The sequence below is a fragment of the Cladophialophora carrionii genome (assembly GCF_000365165.1).
Source record: "Cladophialophora carrionii CBS 160.54 unplaced genomic scaffold supercont1.1, whole genome shotgun sequence".
NCBI classification, from domain to species: Eukaryota; Fungi; Ascomycota; class Eurotiomycetes; order Chaetothyriales; family Herpotrichiellaceae; genus Cladophialophora; species Cladophialophora carrionii.
The window spans coordinates 1,338,824-1,353,724 of NW_008481816.1; the positions used below are offsets into that span (position 1 = coordinate 1,338,824).

The 14,901-nt window shown below is 53.4% G+C and overlaps 6 protein-coding genes across 6 annotated transcripts; 1 reads left to right on the forward strand and 5 right to left on the reverse strand.

Annotated features, from left to right (window-relative positions):
* Positions 1 to 587: 587 nt before the first annotated feature.
* Positions 588 to 1,729, reverse strand: G647_00487 (uncharacterized protein; the record flags this gene model as incomplete). Its single annotated transcript, XM_008723890.1, has 3 exons — positions 588 to 1,098; positions 1,156 to 1,455; positions 1,506 to 1,729. 3 exons carry the CDS (start codon positions 1,727 to 1,729, stop codon positions 588 to 590), a joined length of 1,035 nt encoding a protein of 344 aa, XP_008722112.1.
* A 1,226-nt stretch (positions 1,730 to 2,955) lies between these two features.
* On the reverse strand, positions 2,956 to 3,335 carry G647_00488 (uncharacterized protein; the record flags this gene model as incomplete). Its single annotated transcript, XM_008723891.1, has 3 exons — positions 2,956 to 3,102; positions 3,162 to 3,231; positions 3,280 to 3,335. 3 exons carry the CDS (start codon positions 3,333 to 3,335, stop codon positions 2,956 to 2,958), a joined length of 273 nt encoding a protein of 90 aa, XP_008722113.1.
* An 811-nt stretch (positions 3,336 to 4,146) lies between these two features.
* G647_00489 (uncharacterized protein) lies at positions 4,147 to 5,745 on the forward strand (the record flags this gene model as incomplete). Its single annotated transcript, XM_008723892.1, has 1 exon — positions 4,147 to 5,745. The coding sequence occupies one exon, from the start codon at positions 4,147 to 4,149 to the stop codon at positions 5,743 to 5,745; it is 1,599 nt and encodes a 532-aa protein (XP_008722114.1).
* A 423-nt stretch (positions 5,746 to 6,168) lies between these two features.
* On the reverse strand, positions 6,169 to 6,745 carry G647_00490 (uncharacterized protein; the record flags this gene model as incomplete). The annotated part of the gene is made up of 3 exons (XM_008723893.1): positions 6,169 to 6,362; positions 6,443 to 6,608; positions 6,680 to 6,745. 3 exons carry the CDS (start codon positions 6,743 to 6,745, stop codon positions 6,169 to 6,171), a joined length of 426 nt encoding a protein of 141 aa, XP_008722115.1.
* A 2,213-nt stretch (positions 6,746 to 8,958) lies between these two features.
* G647_00491 (uncharacterized protein) lies at positions 8,959 to 10,464 on the reverse strand (the record flags this gene model as incomplete). Its single annotated transcript, XM_008723894.1, has 1 exon — positions 8,959 to 10,464. The coding sequence occupies one exon, from the start codon at positions 10,462 to 10,464 to the stop codon at positions 8,959 to 8,961; it is 1,506 nt and encodes a 501-aa protein (XP_008722116.1).
* A 1,152-nt stretch (positions 10,465 to 11,616) lies between these two features.
* G647_00492 (uncharacterized protein) lies at positions 11,617 to 13,380 on the reverse strand (the record flags this gene model as incomplete). Its single annotated transcript, XM_008723895.1, has 3 exons — positions 11,617 to 12,234; positions 12,297 to 13,228; positions 13,284 to 13,380. 3 exons carry the CDS (start codon positions 13,378 to 13,380, stop codon positions 11,617 to 11,619), a joined length of 1,647 nt encoding a protein of 548 aa, XP_008722117.1.
* Between the last annotated feature and the right edge of the window lie 1,521 nt (positions 13,381 to 14,901).

The window sequence follows — 14,901 nt, forward strand, 5'->3', positions numbered from 1 at the left end:
TCCTAGCCCAGGCCGGCCGGACATTTGTTTGGGTGTGAGATTAACCAACAACTCACGGCGACGAACGAGGGTTAGCCGTCACGGTTTCACCTCCAACTGTCCACAACGCGCCTGGGAAGCTTAAGATTGGGGCTAGCGCACGCTGCAGCCACTAGGATCGACGCTGCTATTCACCCTCGTGCCTGGAGGATGCACTCTGACATCAACCCTCATAACAAAAAAAGCCTGCCCTGCACAGTACTCTGTGTCCCTGCATATAACAAGCAAGTACCACTCCTCATCGGATGACATCTTTCGCAACAGGAGTACAACTCGCTGGATCGAGACTCAATATTGAAACGGAGAATCTCTGTTCTGTGTCTCAAATCAATGTGTCGGAGTGAACCCTATCCTTTTTAATGTTTGTGAGCCGGCCACATTCTAGACAGGCCTGCATCGCCCCAATCTGACGGCTGAATCAACGCCCACAACACAGCTGCCGTCTTCTCCCAAAGATATCCCACAAGCAACACCTCCAGTGCAGCCATAGCGGCGAAACGCAACGAAGTCAGAGAAACCGGGCCGAACGCCGAAGGAACCAATTCCGTTTAGATGACTTCTTCCCTCTCCCAGCCCTTAGCCCGTATGTGCTCGATACCTCTGCCGGGATGGGGCTTCGACGGGTCTTTGTACTCGGAGGCGAACGGATTCGGGTCTTCGGCCTGATTTAGGTTGCCCAGCGTATGATGAATCTCCCGATGCTTGGCCTCGTCGGCACGGATGTAGTATAGGAGGTCTCTCATGCTGCGGTGGCCTTCAGGCATGTTCCAATATTTGACGGCAATCTCAGGGGCCTCCAAATTCTGCCATTTCGGCAGCTTTCCAGCTTCAAGATCTTCGATGGCGAACGTATAGGTCTTGGTTGCCTCCTCTTCCAAGTATCCAACAAAGCGGTGGCAGGTCTTTGGCGAGAGAAGGTACGCAACGAAGAAGCCGTTGCAGAAGACACCCTGAGCTCCGAGGATCATGAGTCTCATGAAGAATCCCGGCTCGGCCATTCGGAGGAATGTCAGCAGGTGCATCCGCTCGTTGTAGGCATCCTCCAGCATTGTTTCAATCCTGAACGCACATGTCAGTAGCCGTGCGGTGATCCACAAGCTTGAGCAATCTTCTTACCAGCCGTTGTCTCTTTTCATCGATCGAAGACTCCGCAGGTGTCGAAGCATGCCGGCAACCATGCCCGGAACACCGGCAACGGTCTCAAGGAAAATGAACCGAGTCAACCACTTCCTCTCATTCATCACATATGGCTTGTCCGGGTCGTGCCGATACCCTGTGGCCAGGTCGGTGCACCACCGCAGAAAGCGCACCGTGTTGAATGCGACGCGGTCTGAGAGTCCTCGTGGTTCTCGGTGAGCAATCTCGATGCTCTTGAGTTGCTCTTCCGTGGCATCTGGGTGGGGCCAGGCGGGGGGACTACCAACTATCAGCAATCTGTCGCTGTTGGGCTGGGCAGCAGAGCATACGTCAATTTGATGTGTGGGAGGTTCTTAGGAGGCGGAAAGAAGTCGAGCTGAACCCTGCGCGAGGCTGAGAAGTGCCGTCTCGACTGGGCATCGAGCGGTCGGATGGCTGCATAACTAGCCCGCAGGCCTGTAGAAGTGGCGGTTGAGCAGAGCAAGCCCTTGCTGGCCGCTCTCGAGAGATTCGCAGTGAGTGTGGGTGTGCATAGAGCCTTGGTGGAGGTCATGGTGAGCCGGGTGGCGTGTCTCACTGGTACTGAGTGTTTAGTAGGTCAGTCAAATGGGTTGGATTGGGATTCTGATGTGCTGTGATCTGGTCAGCAGAGATGAAAGCATGGTAGGAAGCTCCAAGCATAGATATATTTTCTGTCACTTGAGGCGGGATCCGCAATGATTCAGCGTCAAGCACGGCGAAAGCATGTCAAAGCGCTACTTGTCATGCGCCAAATGCGACAATTTCCAGTCGCCGGGCTCAGGCACCCCGGTTTAGCAACACTGTGTTACTCGTACACACGCATCCACAGCGTGTTACGAAATAAGCAACGATGAGTGGTGGGAGGCAACGTGGTTCTACGACATGGTTTTCGTATTCCAGGAACGGGATTTACGAGCAACATCTTGGGTTGCTCCACCGCGGAGCCAGATCCCTGTTGTCGGCGTGTCCTCGCGACACCCTTCCACTCCTTTGAGTTCGCTTCCACTGCACACATTTCGAGCTTGCTGAGTCAGTCCAGCCTTTTGCACTCGTCAACTTGACTGCCATGCAAGCACACACTGGTTGTTGTTATTGAGCTTTACTTGTCAAGCCACAGGCAAGTCTAGACCGGTCGAGAAACATTAAGCCGCATGTGGATAGACATCGTCAGGTTCAAGGGAAGATGTGCACGCAGGATATCCTCCTTAGTAACTCTGGACAGGGTTGCCATCACTGCATCTGATCCCGACATACTTGGGACACAGTTGGAATATCGGCGACCTCAGAGTAGACGAAATTCCACAGCCACACCTGACCTGAAGAGAACGGCGAAGATCGGATGCTGGAAGGCTGAGAGCGCGAGGCTCCGGGGGTGAAGAGGCAGTGCTCAAAAGGTCCATGAGCAGGACATCGGGAGAACTCGGAGTCGCTCGATTGCTCCCTCGAGTCTGAGTGACTTCTTTGGGCGGTTTGTCGCTCGACCTTTCCACATGCTTCGATGCTACCAGAACGGGTAACTCGTACTCCGGACAGATTTGGTCAACGTCAGTGGAAGGTTCATTTGCTTGTGTCGTTGATTCATCTCCACGCTGCACGCGCCTCACTTCGCTTGGGTGGCCCGGCTATGCAGTGTGAGCTGAGACACACATTTCGATGCAGTTCTCCAATTGTAGCGCCCAGTTAAATCCACCATATTGGTAGCACAGCAACGTCCGCTCTTTTATCCGCATACGTACGAGTATGTAATCGATCCGCATCTCAAGCCACATTGAAAGACTTCTCCCCATCCTTGACTTCAATGTCTTTGACCTCAAGCTTGACCACCTGAGCCGCTTTTGGTCCTTCGTTGAGATCCGCCTTCAGTTTCTTTAGGGCTTCATCATCACCTTGCGCTTCGCCCGCAACCTTGAAGGGTTATGTCAGCCAGCCATGCAGTGCTCCTTTCCAAGCGACTGGGCACTAACTTTTCCATCGGAAGTGTTGGAGACAAAGCCAGTGACTCCGTAGCTGCTAGCTTTGCTCTGGGCGAAATCACTATAAGATTTCAGTACCCAAACGATCGAGTTGGCGACAGGTACTTACCGAAAACACACGCCCTGAACTTTGCCATGGACGGTGAAAGCAATTCGCTTGGACATGTTGAAGTGGCCTGCTCGGTAAAAGGTCTGGTTGAGTTGTCGTTGGATAACTACCCAGTAATGCGTCGCGTGACTTTCATGAAGCAGTGGGACGAGAGCGTCGATTTGGTCTTTGCCTCGCGTTATTTTGTCCAAACCGTTCAGATTTAATATGCGGGGCAATTCCAGGGCCAACGCCTATGACGCCAGAACGCCGTAATTAACGCTGCTGACGCTGAACCTGCCGGCAACTTGGAAGGCAACGACAGGCCTCGGGTCACTGCAGCCCGGCGATCCTGAAACTTTGATTCTGAGGCGCGTCCCCGCACAAAATCACGTCCGGATGTCAACAGACTCGTTTCATATTACCATGCTGTTTGGAAAGCAGAACTTGGCACCAGAGTCTTCGCTCCGCCCATGAATTGCTGTAGATCAAGAGAAGCGAGTCGCTGGTTTCCAGGCCATTGTACTGATTCCTGGCTGTCGGTAAACGAGAAGGAAAGGCTGGCTGTCGATGAAGCTCTGGTCACTGGTGGTTGCGCTTTCTCCCCCATGTTCCCCTTTTCGAAGGCACTAGCGTTCATCCAATTTCACCTCAGTTGACATTCACTCATTGCTCTTCGGCCTACACTGTCTTCTTCTGTCGTGCTTTCTTGGTCTGTTCCTATCTTCCGTCGCTCGTTGCCCTCCCACTCGATTACTCGCCGCGTGACTGCCGGTCAACGCATGGGTCGCTTTCTCCTTGCCCGCTCCGCGTCTCCTATCCAGATCGTCACGCTGCTTGTGTCTCCTGTCAAAGCCTCTGACACGTGTCAGTGCCGGCACCACCGCCATGAGCGCAGACCTTGACCTCTCGTTGTCGACCATACCCTCACCATCGCCGTCGGCTTCTCCGAATCTACTTGCAACCCCCGATACCTCTAGTTTTCTATCCACCCGATCGGTTTCCGGAGTCTCCTCGATATCGAGCTTCTCCTCTCACTCAAATGGCTCAACCTCTTCTCGAACAAACTCCAACTCTCGTCGACGTGGCTATGTGCGTCCCCAAGGAGGTTCGTTTGCTGAATCGGCGAAGAACCGGGAGAGCGTCATGAGCCTCGGCAGCATTGCCCACCTACAATACTATTTTGCTCGAACAGGGCTGCTCGATGGCAAGGGCGGGCAGATGGCTAAGAAAAAACAGAATGGAGAATACGATATACCCAAGTCGTCACTATCGGTGGACCAGGACCTGGTCGAGTCGCCCGTTGACGACGAGGCTCAAGCCTTGTGGGAGGCCTCCCAGGAAGACGGTGCCGACTTGATGCTACCACCTACGGTATCCACATACAGCCATCGATCAACATTCGTTGCCCCGCCCCCGGACCAGAAAACCATGAAGAAGGAACTGGTGGAGGCACTCGAGAATGCATTGCAGGCAGTTGAGTCGTGCGAACGGTTAAGCACCGAGGGTGCTGACGACCAAGCCCAAGGCTTCTATGAGATTCAGGGATTGCATGTTCTCGACACGACAACACAGGCAATTCGTGCCGCACGGCTCTACTATACACTTCATCCCAACCCCCAAAAATTGAACTCGATCAGGTCCGACCAAGAACTACGCAAGGACCTCTATTCCGTCCTGGATGTCCTCAAGAAATGTGCTTCACGAAATTTTGCCGGTGGTTTTCGTGAAGATGAAAGACTTGCGGTGTTGGTCTGGGTTTCCGATGTGGGCATGATGATCGATCGAGAAGCCAAGATGGAGGAGGCTGAGAGAACGGAAAGAAAGGACTGGCATTGGATGGATGACTCTAAATGGGTCGGCCGGGAGCGGGAAAGGGACGTCAATCTGCTCAAATTCTTGCTTGAGGGAACTGGGCAGAGTCCCCCAGCCGAGCGGCCTGAGGAGACGCCAGAATTCTTCCGCAACCTCGCAGACGGCAGAGACCTTGTGAAGATGCACAATGCAGCCGTCAAACGATCCAAGAGGCAGTTTGACTTCATCAAAACCTTTCACGAGGATGTGGCTAAGCCATACCGACGCGCCGACAACCTCCGATTCTGGCTGAAAGCAGCTGAACTGAGATGGGAGCTCAAGCTCCAGCTGGACGTGATGGCTGTCGCCAACCAGGTCGAGAACAACGCAACCTGGTCTTCGTTCGAAGACGTCGTCCGCCAATGGAGTCGCGGGGTTCGAGCTGAACTCACCAAAGATTGGAATGGTGAGGAGGAGCGCAGACTGCATGCTCGTGCGCGCAGTCTGGCAATGGCGAGCCCCTTGTCGAGCCCTGCAAGGAGGACTTCTCCTGCTCCGCCTCTCCCTGCTTTGCCGAGACGGGTTGTCCCTCCCAGCCCACTGGGAAGTCCCTCGCGAAGCGCGACAACGCCGGACATTCCTGAAAGCCCCACCCCGAAGAAGGCGTTCACGACTTGTAGCGAAGAATCCTGAGTTCAATGGAATTCTCTTTTTTCCGGTCTTGGAAATTTTGTTTTTTTGGAGCGGCTTCAAAGCATCACGACGATACCCATGCATCTATAAGACGCAGTACACTTAATCTCTGGACTGGTCTGTGAAGGATCAATGTATCTCCTACCGACGTTCGAGAAAGCTAACGGCCCCGACGCCGGAGGACTTGCAGAAAGGGACAACCCTGCTTCGAGTTGGTATTCAATGTAGCTACCTTTACCCTATGAATTGGAAGAAGAACGAGTACCTTACCCGGTTCATTGTTGACCAAGTATTGGTGGCAGTTTGGGGAGTTCGATCAGGAGATTACTATACATCAGTAATTCAGACTTCTGAGATACATCGACTTCACACGATCTTCCTGCTCTGTCTCTTCTCACCCCGATCTCCTCCCTGCCGGCTTCCTTAGGAAGAGGGCATGGCGTCGATTTGCCCGGCACCTTCCAGCGCAGCGACCCATTTGATTCGTTCCGGTGCATACAGTTCGGCACCAGGCTTGGTCTGGTTGAGGACGTTGACGTCGTCCAGGATGCCCGCCTTGATGATTCTCATACCGTCGATGCCGCCGAACGAGTCTCCGTACCTGAATAACGTGGTTCCTGTGGCGCGCGCGCGGCTCCCCGTCAATTTCGGTCTGGCCAAGCAGCCTTTTCCCATTGAACCCAGATCCGTCACTTACCGCAGTCCGGGCAGAAGCAATTGGTGATGGATTTGCCGCTGTCGGCCGTCTTTGTGATTTCTTTCGGCGTGCCTTGGGTGACCTTGAAATTGGCGCTGGGCACGACGATGTTGTTGGAGTAGTTGCCACCAGAGATCTTGCGGCAGTCCGCACAATGGCAGAGGGCCTATACATCTCTCAAGTCAGGACCAACGCCGAGCGGTACGTCAGGAAACCCTCGATAAAAGGGTGACTAACCGTCATGGCAGGATCGCCCGAGTATTCCACCTTGATGTTTCCACAGAAGCAGCTTCCGGTAGGCATGATGGGAGGGCGGAACGAGGTTAAATTGATATACGGAGTACCGTAGCTTGGATCTCAAGGACAACAGGTGATGGTGATTCCCAGGATTGCTTAGAGTTGGCAAATCAATATTTGGGGAGGAATGAAAAACACTCTACTGTAGCGTTCGACCATGGGCAAATGCGATCCATTTATACTTGAGACCGAAACCTTCTCTAGGGAATGTCATCTTGACTGACTCGGATTCACCAGAGCCAGAACAAGCACCAGCACCCACACGACGAACGATGCGGCCATGGACGAGGGACGAAACTCACCGTTCAGCCGAAGCACGCGGGGACCAATTCGATCCTCGAAGTTCAAACTCTTGAGCGGATCATGGGTGGGCCGACGAAACAGACTCCGCATCCTACGGGACAATACTGTCCGTTATTTGAGATATCGCTACCAGCGGCCTTCTGGATTCGTCCTATGACGTTGGCTTGAGGCGGACGCGATGACGGGAAGGGAGGGATCTAAGCGTTTTGCTCAACCACTCATGCAAAAGCCGACAACTGCAACAAGTAAGGTGAGAATCGAGGTGGATACGAAAGGGTCGCGAGTGTCTCCCGAGGCAGGGTTCTAAAACCACCTGATCATCCACCTAATCGTCCCTTGGCGGTAGCTCCTTGAGGAAGGAGTCGGGTATCGATCGAGCCGTCCTATCCCAGTGGACTCCAGACTCCAGGCGGGCATGGACATGAACAGAGCGTCCATGTCAATGGCAAAGTTGCATTCAACCGAGGCGCAGGAAGAGTGAACGACTCCGCATTGAATTGGACGTCGCTCGGCACTCGCTATTCCTTGAGATCCCGACCTGAATGGACGTGTTGCATTTCTGAAGGCGCGCGACATTCGACTGATCGAAGCTGATCCCCCGGGACTCTTCGAATCCGCATCCACCAATCCTACGAGTAGAAGTGCGTGGCAGTATGTGATCGAGCGAGCAGGGATGAACGCAGCCAAGCTTGCGAAACCCATGCTCTCAGTCGCAGTTCTGTCCTCTCCACGGCTTCCTCGACAGTACTCCGTAATTGACCACGCCATTGCCTTCATATTCCATGGAGCTGCATGTCAACTGGCGATAGGACTTGGACTGGGTGATCGGCGTGATACGGTCAAGGAGAAAAATGCCATCAACATACTATAATCAGTCAACCCGAAGGTCGCTGCCGCTGTTCTCTGGATCCGATTTCGATGACCGGTCGATAGTGTATATTTATGAGTATGTATGTATGCATTGTGCCTGATGACGGTTGAGCCTTGCCTGACAAAAACAACAAAACAACATTGCCGGACCTGATCCCATCTCACCTCACCGCCATCAACCAGCAAGTCCGTATCATCCCATCACGCAGGCCAACATAACACCACCGCCGCCGGATAAAGAGCCAAAAACTCCGCACTCGAACCCAGACACACTACCATTGGTGATGGAATACTGGGGGTCAGGCGCGGGAGAAACTCTGCCTCTTTGAGTGTGGGTTTTTGTTGGTCCCAACCCAGGCCGGATGCACCACTTGGCACTTTCCATCCTCCAACCTTTGGTAAAGTCGTTGGGGGAGAGCGGTGCTGCGATGCGTTCGACTTGGATTGTTGGATGAATCTGTGTGTCGGTGATATATCACGGAAACGAATGAAAGGGAGAAAAGGAAAAAGGTGAATCTGGCTGCCCGTCGGTCAGGTGATAAGTCTGTGCTATGCTGTGCTGTGCTTTGCTGTGCTGTGCTATCCTATGCGAGGTATGGTGGTTTTCATTTCGAGTACTTCGTACTCCGTAAGTCATTGTGCATTCCCCCCTTGGGTCGACGTCCATCCTTTGGTCCTTGAACTTCTTCCTTCCTGGCTTCCTGCCCGGCTATCCGAGACACTCAAAGTTCGTTCGCTTGTCCTCCATTGTCGACTTTGTCAGAGCCGGTGGACGATCGAGCTACGTCGCTGGGAGGACGGCCGCCGACAGATGAAATGGACTCGAGTACCATTTACGCGGGAAAGAAGAACAAAGGAAAGGTTCGAGGGTGCGGACGGAAATAAGGGAGCCTTTTGATGATGCTGTGTAGGCTTGAGAAGTGCGTGCCGACATGGCGTGTGGTTGCATCGTTGCTTGCTATCAAGGCTTCTCATCATTGCTAGTGTATGTCTACGTTGCAACTTACAGCTCAAAAGTCGCCTGAAGATTCTGAATCTCACTCGACTCACTTCTCTTGCGCCTTTTCGACGGCGAGAGTCCTCTCCTCATGATACTTCCTCGTGCCCAACGTGTTGACATCATATCCGTGCTTGATGAGATATTGCCGAAACCGTTCATCCTCCTCGGTTATGGTATCCTGTCCGATATTGGGCAGGAACAAAAAGGCAATAATCCCGCTGAAGATGCAGAGCGAACTGCTCACGTAAAAAGGGTATTGTCCTTGTTTGATGACGTCGTCCCCCGCCGCCTTGATGATGTCGGGGAAGATGTAGTTGCCGACAAAGGCGCCTACCTTGCCACACGCGGCCGCAATGCCATAATACATGCCGCGGACGGAGGTGGCCGAGGTCTTGGATGCGACGAGACCGATGTTGTCTCCGGGGCCGATTTCGCCGAGAGCGAGGAAGATTCCGTAGATGACAACGAAGCCGCCGACCTGGGAGGCTTGGTCGAGATGTTTGTAAATAGCCGTCATGATGAAGCCGACGATGCCCTGGAGGAGAACGCCGGTGATGAGACAGTACTTGGGCCCGATCCAGTCGGAGAGGAACGCCCCTATCACGGCGCCGGGGACGTAGAATAGGTTGATGACCGTGTTCCAGCCGAAACTCTTCCACAGAGGCGCATCTGACGGCAGCAGGAACGCCAGCCACGAGGAGGAGTAGATGCCGAAGGAGTACGTGGAGAAGTCGTAGATGAACCAAATCAGCGCAACCACAGCCAAGCGCCACCAGTAAAACTTGAGGATCAGCCAATACGGATAGTGGTTCATCTTGTTGCGGTTATACTCTTCAGGTTCTTGAAGCTTGATCCGCAGGTAGAGCAGCGAGAGAGGAGGGATGACCCCCAGTCCGAGACAGACTCTCCACGCGGCTCGCAGGTGCTGGTCCGTGAAGATCAACGCGCAGATCATCGGCACGAATGCGGCGACCACAAAGCCGACGTCGATGGCCAAGTTGGTGAAACAGATGAACCATCTGTTGCGATGGCCTCGCTTGAGCTCTCCGGTACTCTCTGCCGCCGCGACCGAGCCAGCAGGATATTCTCCCCCGATACCGATACCGAGGAGGAAACGAAATGCGGTCAACGCGGCAAACAGGCCTTGGATGCTGCCGCCCGCGCCGTAAGAACCAGCGCCAAGGGCAGAGAAGACGATCAGGATTATGGTGGAGATCAATAGCGAGTGGCGACGAGACCAGTGGTCGGAGAGGTAGCCAAACACGAGCTGTCCGACGACTGTGCCCGCAAAGGCGATCGAGGAGACGTTGTTCTGAGCATCGGACTTGACGTATTCGTCCTTGTAGATTATCTTGAGCATAGTGTTGACGGAGCCGATGACACCATTGAGATAGCCGTCAGAGAATAGTCCCGCACCGCAAGCAAGAACAGGCCAGGTGCGTTCCCATCGTGACTTTGGGGTGGCGTCGAGGGCCGCCTCGTGGATCGAGTATCGGCGTGCCGCTTCTGAGCCGATATTCTCTTTGATGATCTTCTCATCGGCGGTGTCCATTGTTGTAGGTCTGGCTGTGCTGGAACCTAGCGGTTTGTCATGTGCAAAGTAACAGGTCGGAAGCTGAGGGACGGGACACCGTATATATAACCCACCAGCCGGTCGAATGCTGTCGAGGAAGATCCTGCGTCAAGCCTCCAGCGATCTCAACTCGGTCATAGCGATTCCGAATGAAGAAACTGCAAGCAGGGAACCAAGCAGATTGATAGCATGCGTGGAGACATCGGCTGGTGGAGAGAACGTCAGTCTGCAGAGTCTAGAAAAGAAGGAAGCCAAGCTCGAAGCTCGTACGAGTAGGAGGTGATACTGTGTGCCAGGATCATTCACGATCATGTCCAAAAACGGTCTCGTGCCTTTGCCAATGGCTGAACTAGTCAGCAAACAGCATCTGCGACCTCGCCAGTTGTAGCTTCTTGGGTGACTCTTTGTGAGGCTCGAAGGCAGAGTGCAACCTCGGTGGCAACCAGATTGCATGAAGCGCCCTCAAGCTTACACATCGGCCTCGGGATCGCCGCTGCTACAAGGATAGCGTGGAACTTGGGCGTCGCGCTGGACAGCTTCTAGGAGAGTGCCCGCCTCACTCACCATGACTTCTATCCAGAGGACGCGTGGCCAACGTGGTCTCGTTTGCCGGGTCCCACCTCCAGCACGTGTACTGAAAGGAACGACATATTGGCCGCGTTCTAGAAGGATTCGACATAATTTTAAAATGAGGAAAAGACGATCGTTCAAGCCAGCAAAAAGATTTCCAGGGTGACGGGTGAAAGAGTGGAAGGTGGACACGCGGACACTTTGCATTTTGGACTCAAGAGACTAATGACAACGCTTAATCGGCACAAACGTCGATTTGATTGCTCAGGGCCCGGACTGAAAAGCTTGACTCTCGCCTTGTTCATGTCTAACTCCGGGCTGCCAGACTGACGTAACATCGGCTTTGGACTATCACTCACCCGTCATTCACCTATCATTCAACTCTCACTTACCGAGCACTCACCTATCACTACGCTATTTCTTGCCCCGACAACCGACTTCGGCGTAATGGAATCATTGCTCCGTCACCAAGCAACGTCTCTGAAACAGCTGCGACGATGGAAACTTCAAGGTACCCAGTATACGCATAATATGTACTGGGCGTTTTAACAGCAATGTGTGCTATAGTTTCGCCTTCAAGTCCCTGGCGGCATTTTCCGCCTTCGCCTTCTCCTTCAACAGCCTGCGAAGGATTTTACCCGCAGCGCTCTTCGGAATCTCGTCCACAAATCTCACGCCGCCTCGCAGTCTCTTGTGGTTGGCCACTTTGCCTGCCAGCCACTGCACAATCTCGTCTGCGTCCTTCTCACTCGTCTTGCTCTTATCGCTAGCCACCACATAAGCCCTGGGTACCTCGGTATGTTGCTCCTCATCATTCACACCAATGACAGCGACGTCGTTCACTGCAGGGTGATCCATCAGTTTGCCCTCCAGCTCGGCGGGAGCAACCTGGAAGCCTTTGTACTTGATCAGCTCCTTGACTCGGTCCGTGATGTAGAAGTTGTGGTCTTTGTCCTGAAAGCCCACGTCTCCGGTCTTGAAGAAGCCGTCAGGTGTGATGGCCTCTTTGGTCGCTTCTTCGTTCTTCCAATATCCCTTGAAGACGTTCGGTCCCGACAACCACAACTCTCCCACCTCACCAGGCCCAAGTTCTTTGCCTTCTGGGGACATATACTTCGCTTTCATATTTGGAAACATTTTACCAACGCTTCCCACTGAGGAGTACCACTCGTCCCAGGGCTAGAGCCGTGATCAGCAGGGAAGACTTTTCGTCAACCAACTCCATTAGGGACGTAACTTACCTGCGTATGTGTCATTGGGCTTGTCTCGCTCAGCCCGTACGCCTGGTTTATCTTGATCTTCAGCCTTTTGTGGACGGCGTCGACCAGTTCTTTGGTCAAGGGAGCTGCTCCACTGGTGATCATCTTGACGCTGCTAAGGTCGTACTTTTCAACGATCGGATCTCTGGCCAGCCGCACGATCACAGGCGGTGCCACATAGATGAAAGTGATCTTGTGCTCCTGGATGGCCTTCAGGAATACCTCGAGGTTGAAAGCCGGCATCACTACAAGCTCAATGCCGCGATGCAAGGGTTGCTGAACGAGCCCGGTAAGCCCGTAGATGTGGTAGAAAGGCAGGACGCCGAGGATCTTGTCTTTGCCTCCTTCATACCATCTGCCAACCGCTCCCTTGATGAGCAGCAAGTCGGCAATGACATTGCGGTGAGTTAGCATGACACCCTTCGGGAGGCCTGTGGTGCCTGAGCTGTACACCAAGAAAGCTAGGTCCCTGTCAGGATCCATCTTCCGCCGCCTGTACCGACTGGCGCCTGACGTCTTGCGGATGTTGGTCCAGTGCTTGGTTTTGTGACTCGGATCTCGTTTGCTGCCCAGCAGGATGACGCGGTCTTCGGGGATGTTCGACTTCTTTGCCGCCTTCAATGCAGTTGCCAGGAAATCGGTCGTCGTCACGATGGCTTTGGAGCCGGAATTGTTCAACTGGAAGGCCAGCTCGTCTGCCGAGTACGCCGGATTTGCCGGCGACACGATACCTCCGGCAAAGAAGACGCCGTACACGATGGGGCTGAAGTCGATGTCGTTAGGTGCGTAGATGTTTAGCACGTCGCCTTTCTGCCAGTCCCACAGGTTGCGAAGGCCCGCCCCGAAGGCTGAAGCAGCTTCCTTAACGTCGGCCCACGTGTAGTGCCGAGACGAGTCTACCGCGCGGTATATCACTAACAGCCGTGTCAGCGCCGCTTGGAGGTGTAGCTAGAAACAGAGTCCACTGACCTCGGGAGTCTGGAAAATCCCTGGGCCGTTCGAACATGAACCCCCAGAGGTCGGCATTGGGGATCTCAACATCTGGGAAAGATGAACCCGTAGGCATGACGCTGGAAATTTCTGCTTTGCTGGCTCTTCGATTCGGATTCTATTACAAGCAGCTGGATGGAAACAACCTTGTCTGGTTCGAATGGAACGTCCTGTAACGTTGAATATGCTGGACCGGAAAGGCAGGCTGCTGCGCCACAAGGCTGTGCGAGAAAAGCCCCCGATATATAATTACTGAAAGCCACCTAGAGCCCAACACCACGGGATATCATGAGAACGTTCAAACCGTATGTAAGCCTTGTGGAAGAACAGTAGCGCGATCTCTTCGTGTCTCCGCAAAAGCCCCGGAGCGAGGGAGCTTTGTCCAGCCTCGGCTAACAGAGTCTTGGGACAGCGGCTCTGGTCGGCCAATCACTGCAGGTTTGGAGCTCGTATCGACTGTATGAACTACTGCGTGCTCCTGTCATTTAATGTACATAAGAACAACTGCCTGAGGACTTTAAGCCGGATGATTATGCGGCGCTTTCTAGCTAGCCGTCAAGATAAGTGCCGTCCTAGCTCGCATGATTGAGTATTTCTTAGGAGATCCAGACCCTCAATCTCGACGCGTGCACAATCCGTTGGCGGTGACTGAGCTCGGCGACGTTTACGAGCATCATGGTGAGGGACGAGTGACCATACCAAGGCCATACCCACGTATCATTGCATGATCTGGTAGATAATTTCCGTCGATTAATGCCATATTGCCAGGACTCACACAGGACCTTACCTGACATACGAAACCTGTTCTGGGTGTGTTGATTGTGACACGCAACTTGAAGCCACCCTGATGATCTCAAAGGCCCCTACATATAACGTGCCACTTGATCTGGGGAGTCCTCCCAGGCGCAGATGGATTATTGATCAATTCCATTTGTCTTGCACTCGGCGGGACCACAGGCATTCATGCCAGAGAATTGGACGTGCCATGAACTGTTAAATTGCTGCTTTGGTCTGTCGATAGAACTCAACTTTTGAGTGCGGGTGTATTGATTGTCCATCCATTTTCTTTTGACGTACCTTCTACATCTGTTCGACCTGCTCGACGTTTGCCGCCACCACATGCAGAAGCACAATGTTTGAAAGGTCCTTCCCATGTGTCATACTCCGTACTCTCGAAGGGTTATGCAAGCCAAGGAATACCCAGAGAGATGTGAGCGCATTTTGCCGTGGATTGCCATCATAACTTGGTAGGCGATTCATGCGCAAGTTAGAGAACAATCAAGACTCAAAAAGAGGAGCAGAAACCGATGCTATCGCGTGATGCATGAGGGCGTCGCCTGCGATAGTCGACGTAAAGGGTTTCGGACTTCCACAGAGGAGACGGCATGTGGGAGAGGATTGTTGCCGTGGAAGCGGTAGGGCAGCGGTAGACGCTTTAAGACCACAATCTTGTCCACCTGAGATCAATGCGCCTGGGCATGAGTCATATTCCCGATGATATGGAAGCTGTAAACGCTTTACAGCCCACTGTCTCATCGGCGTTATTCTTCTTGCGTAGGAGATCAGGAAGCTATACATCCTCAGTGGCATCAGGTCT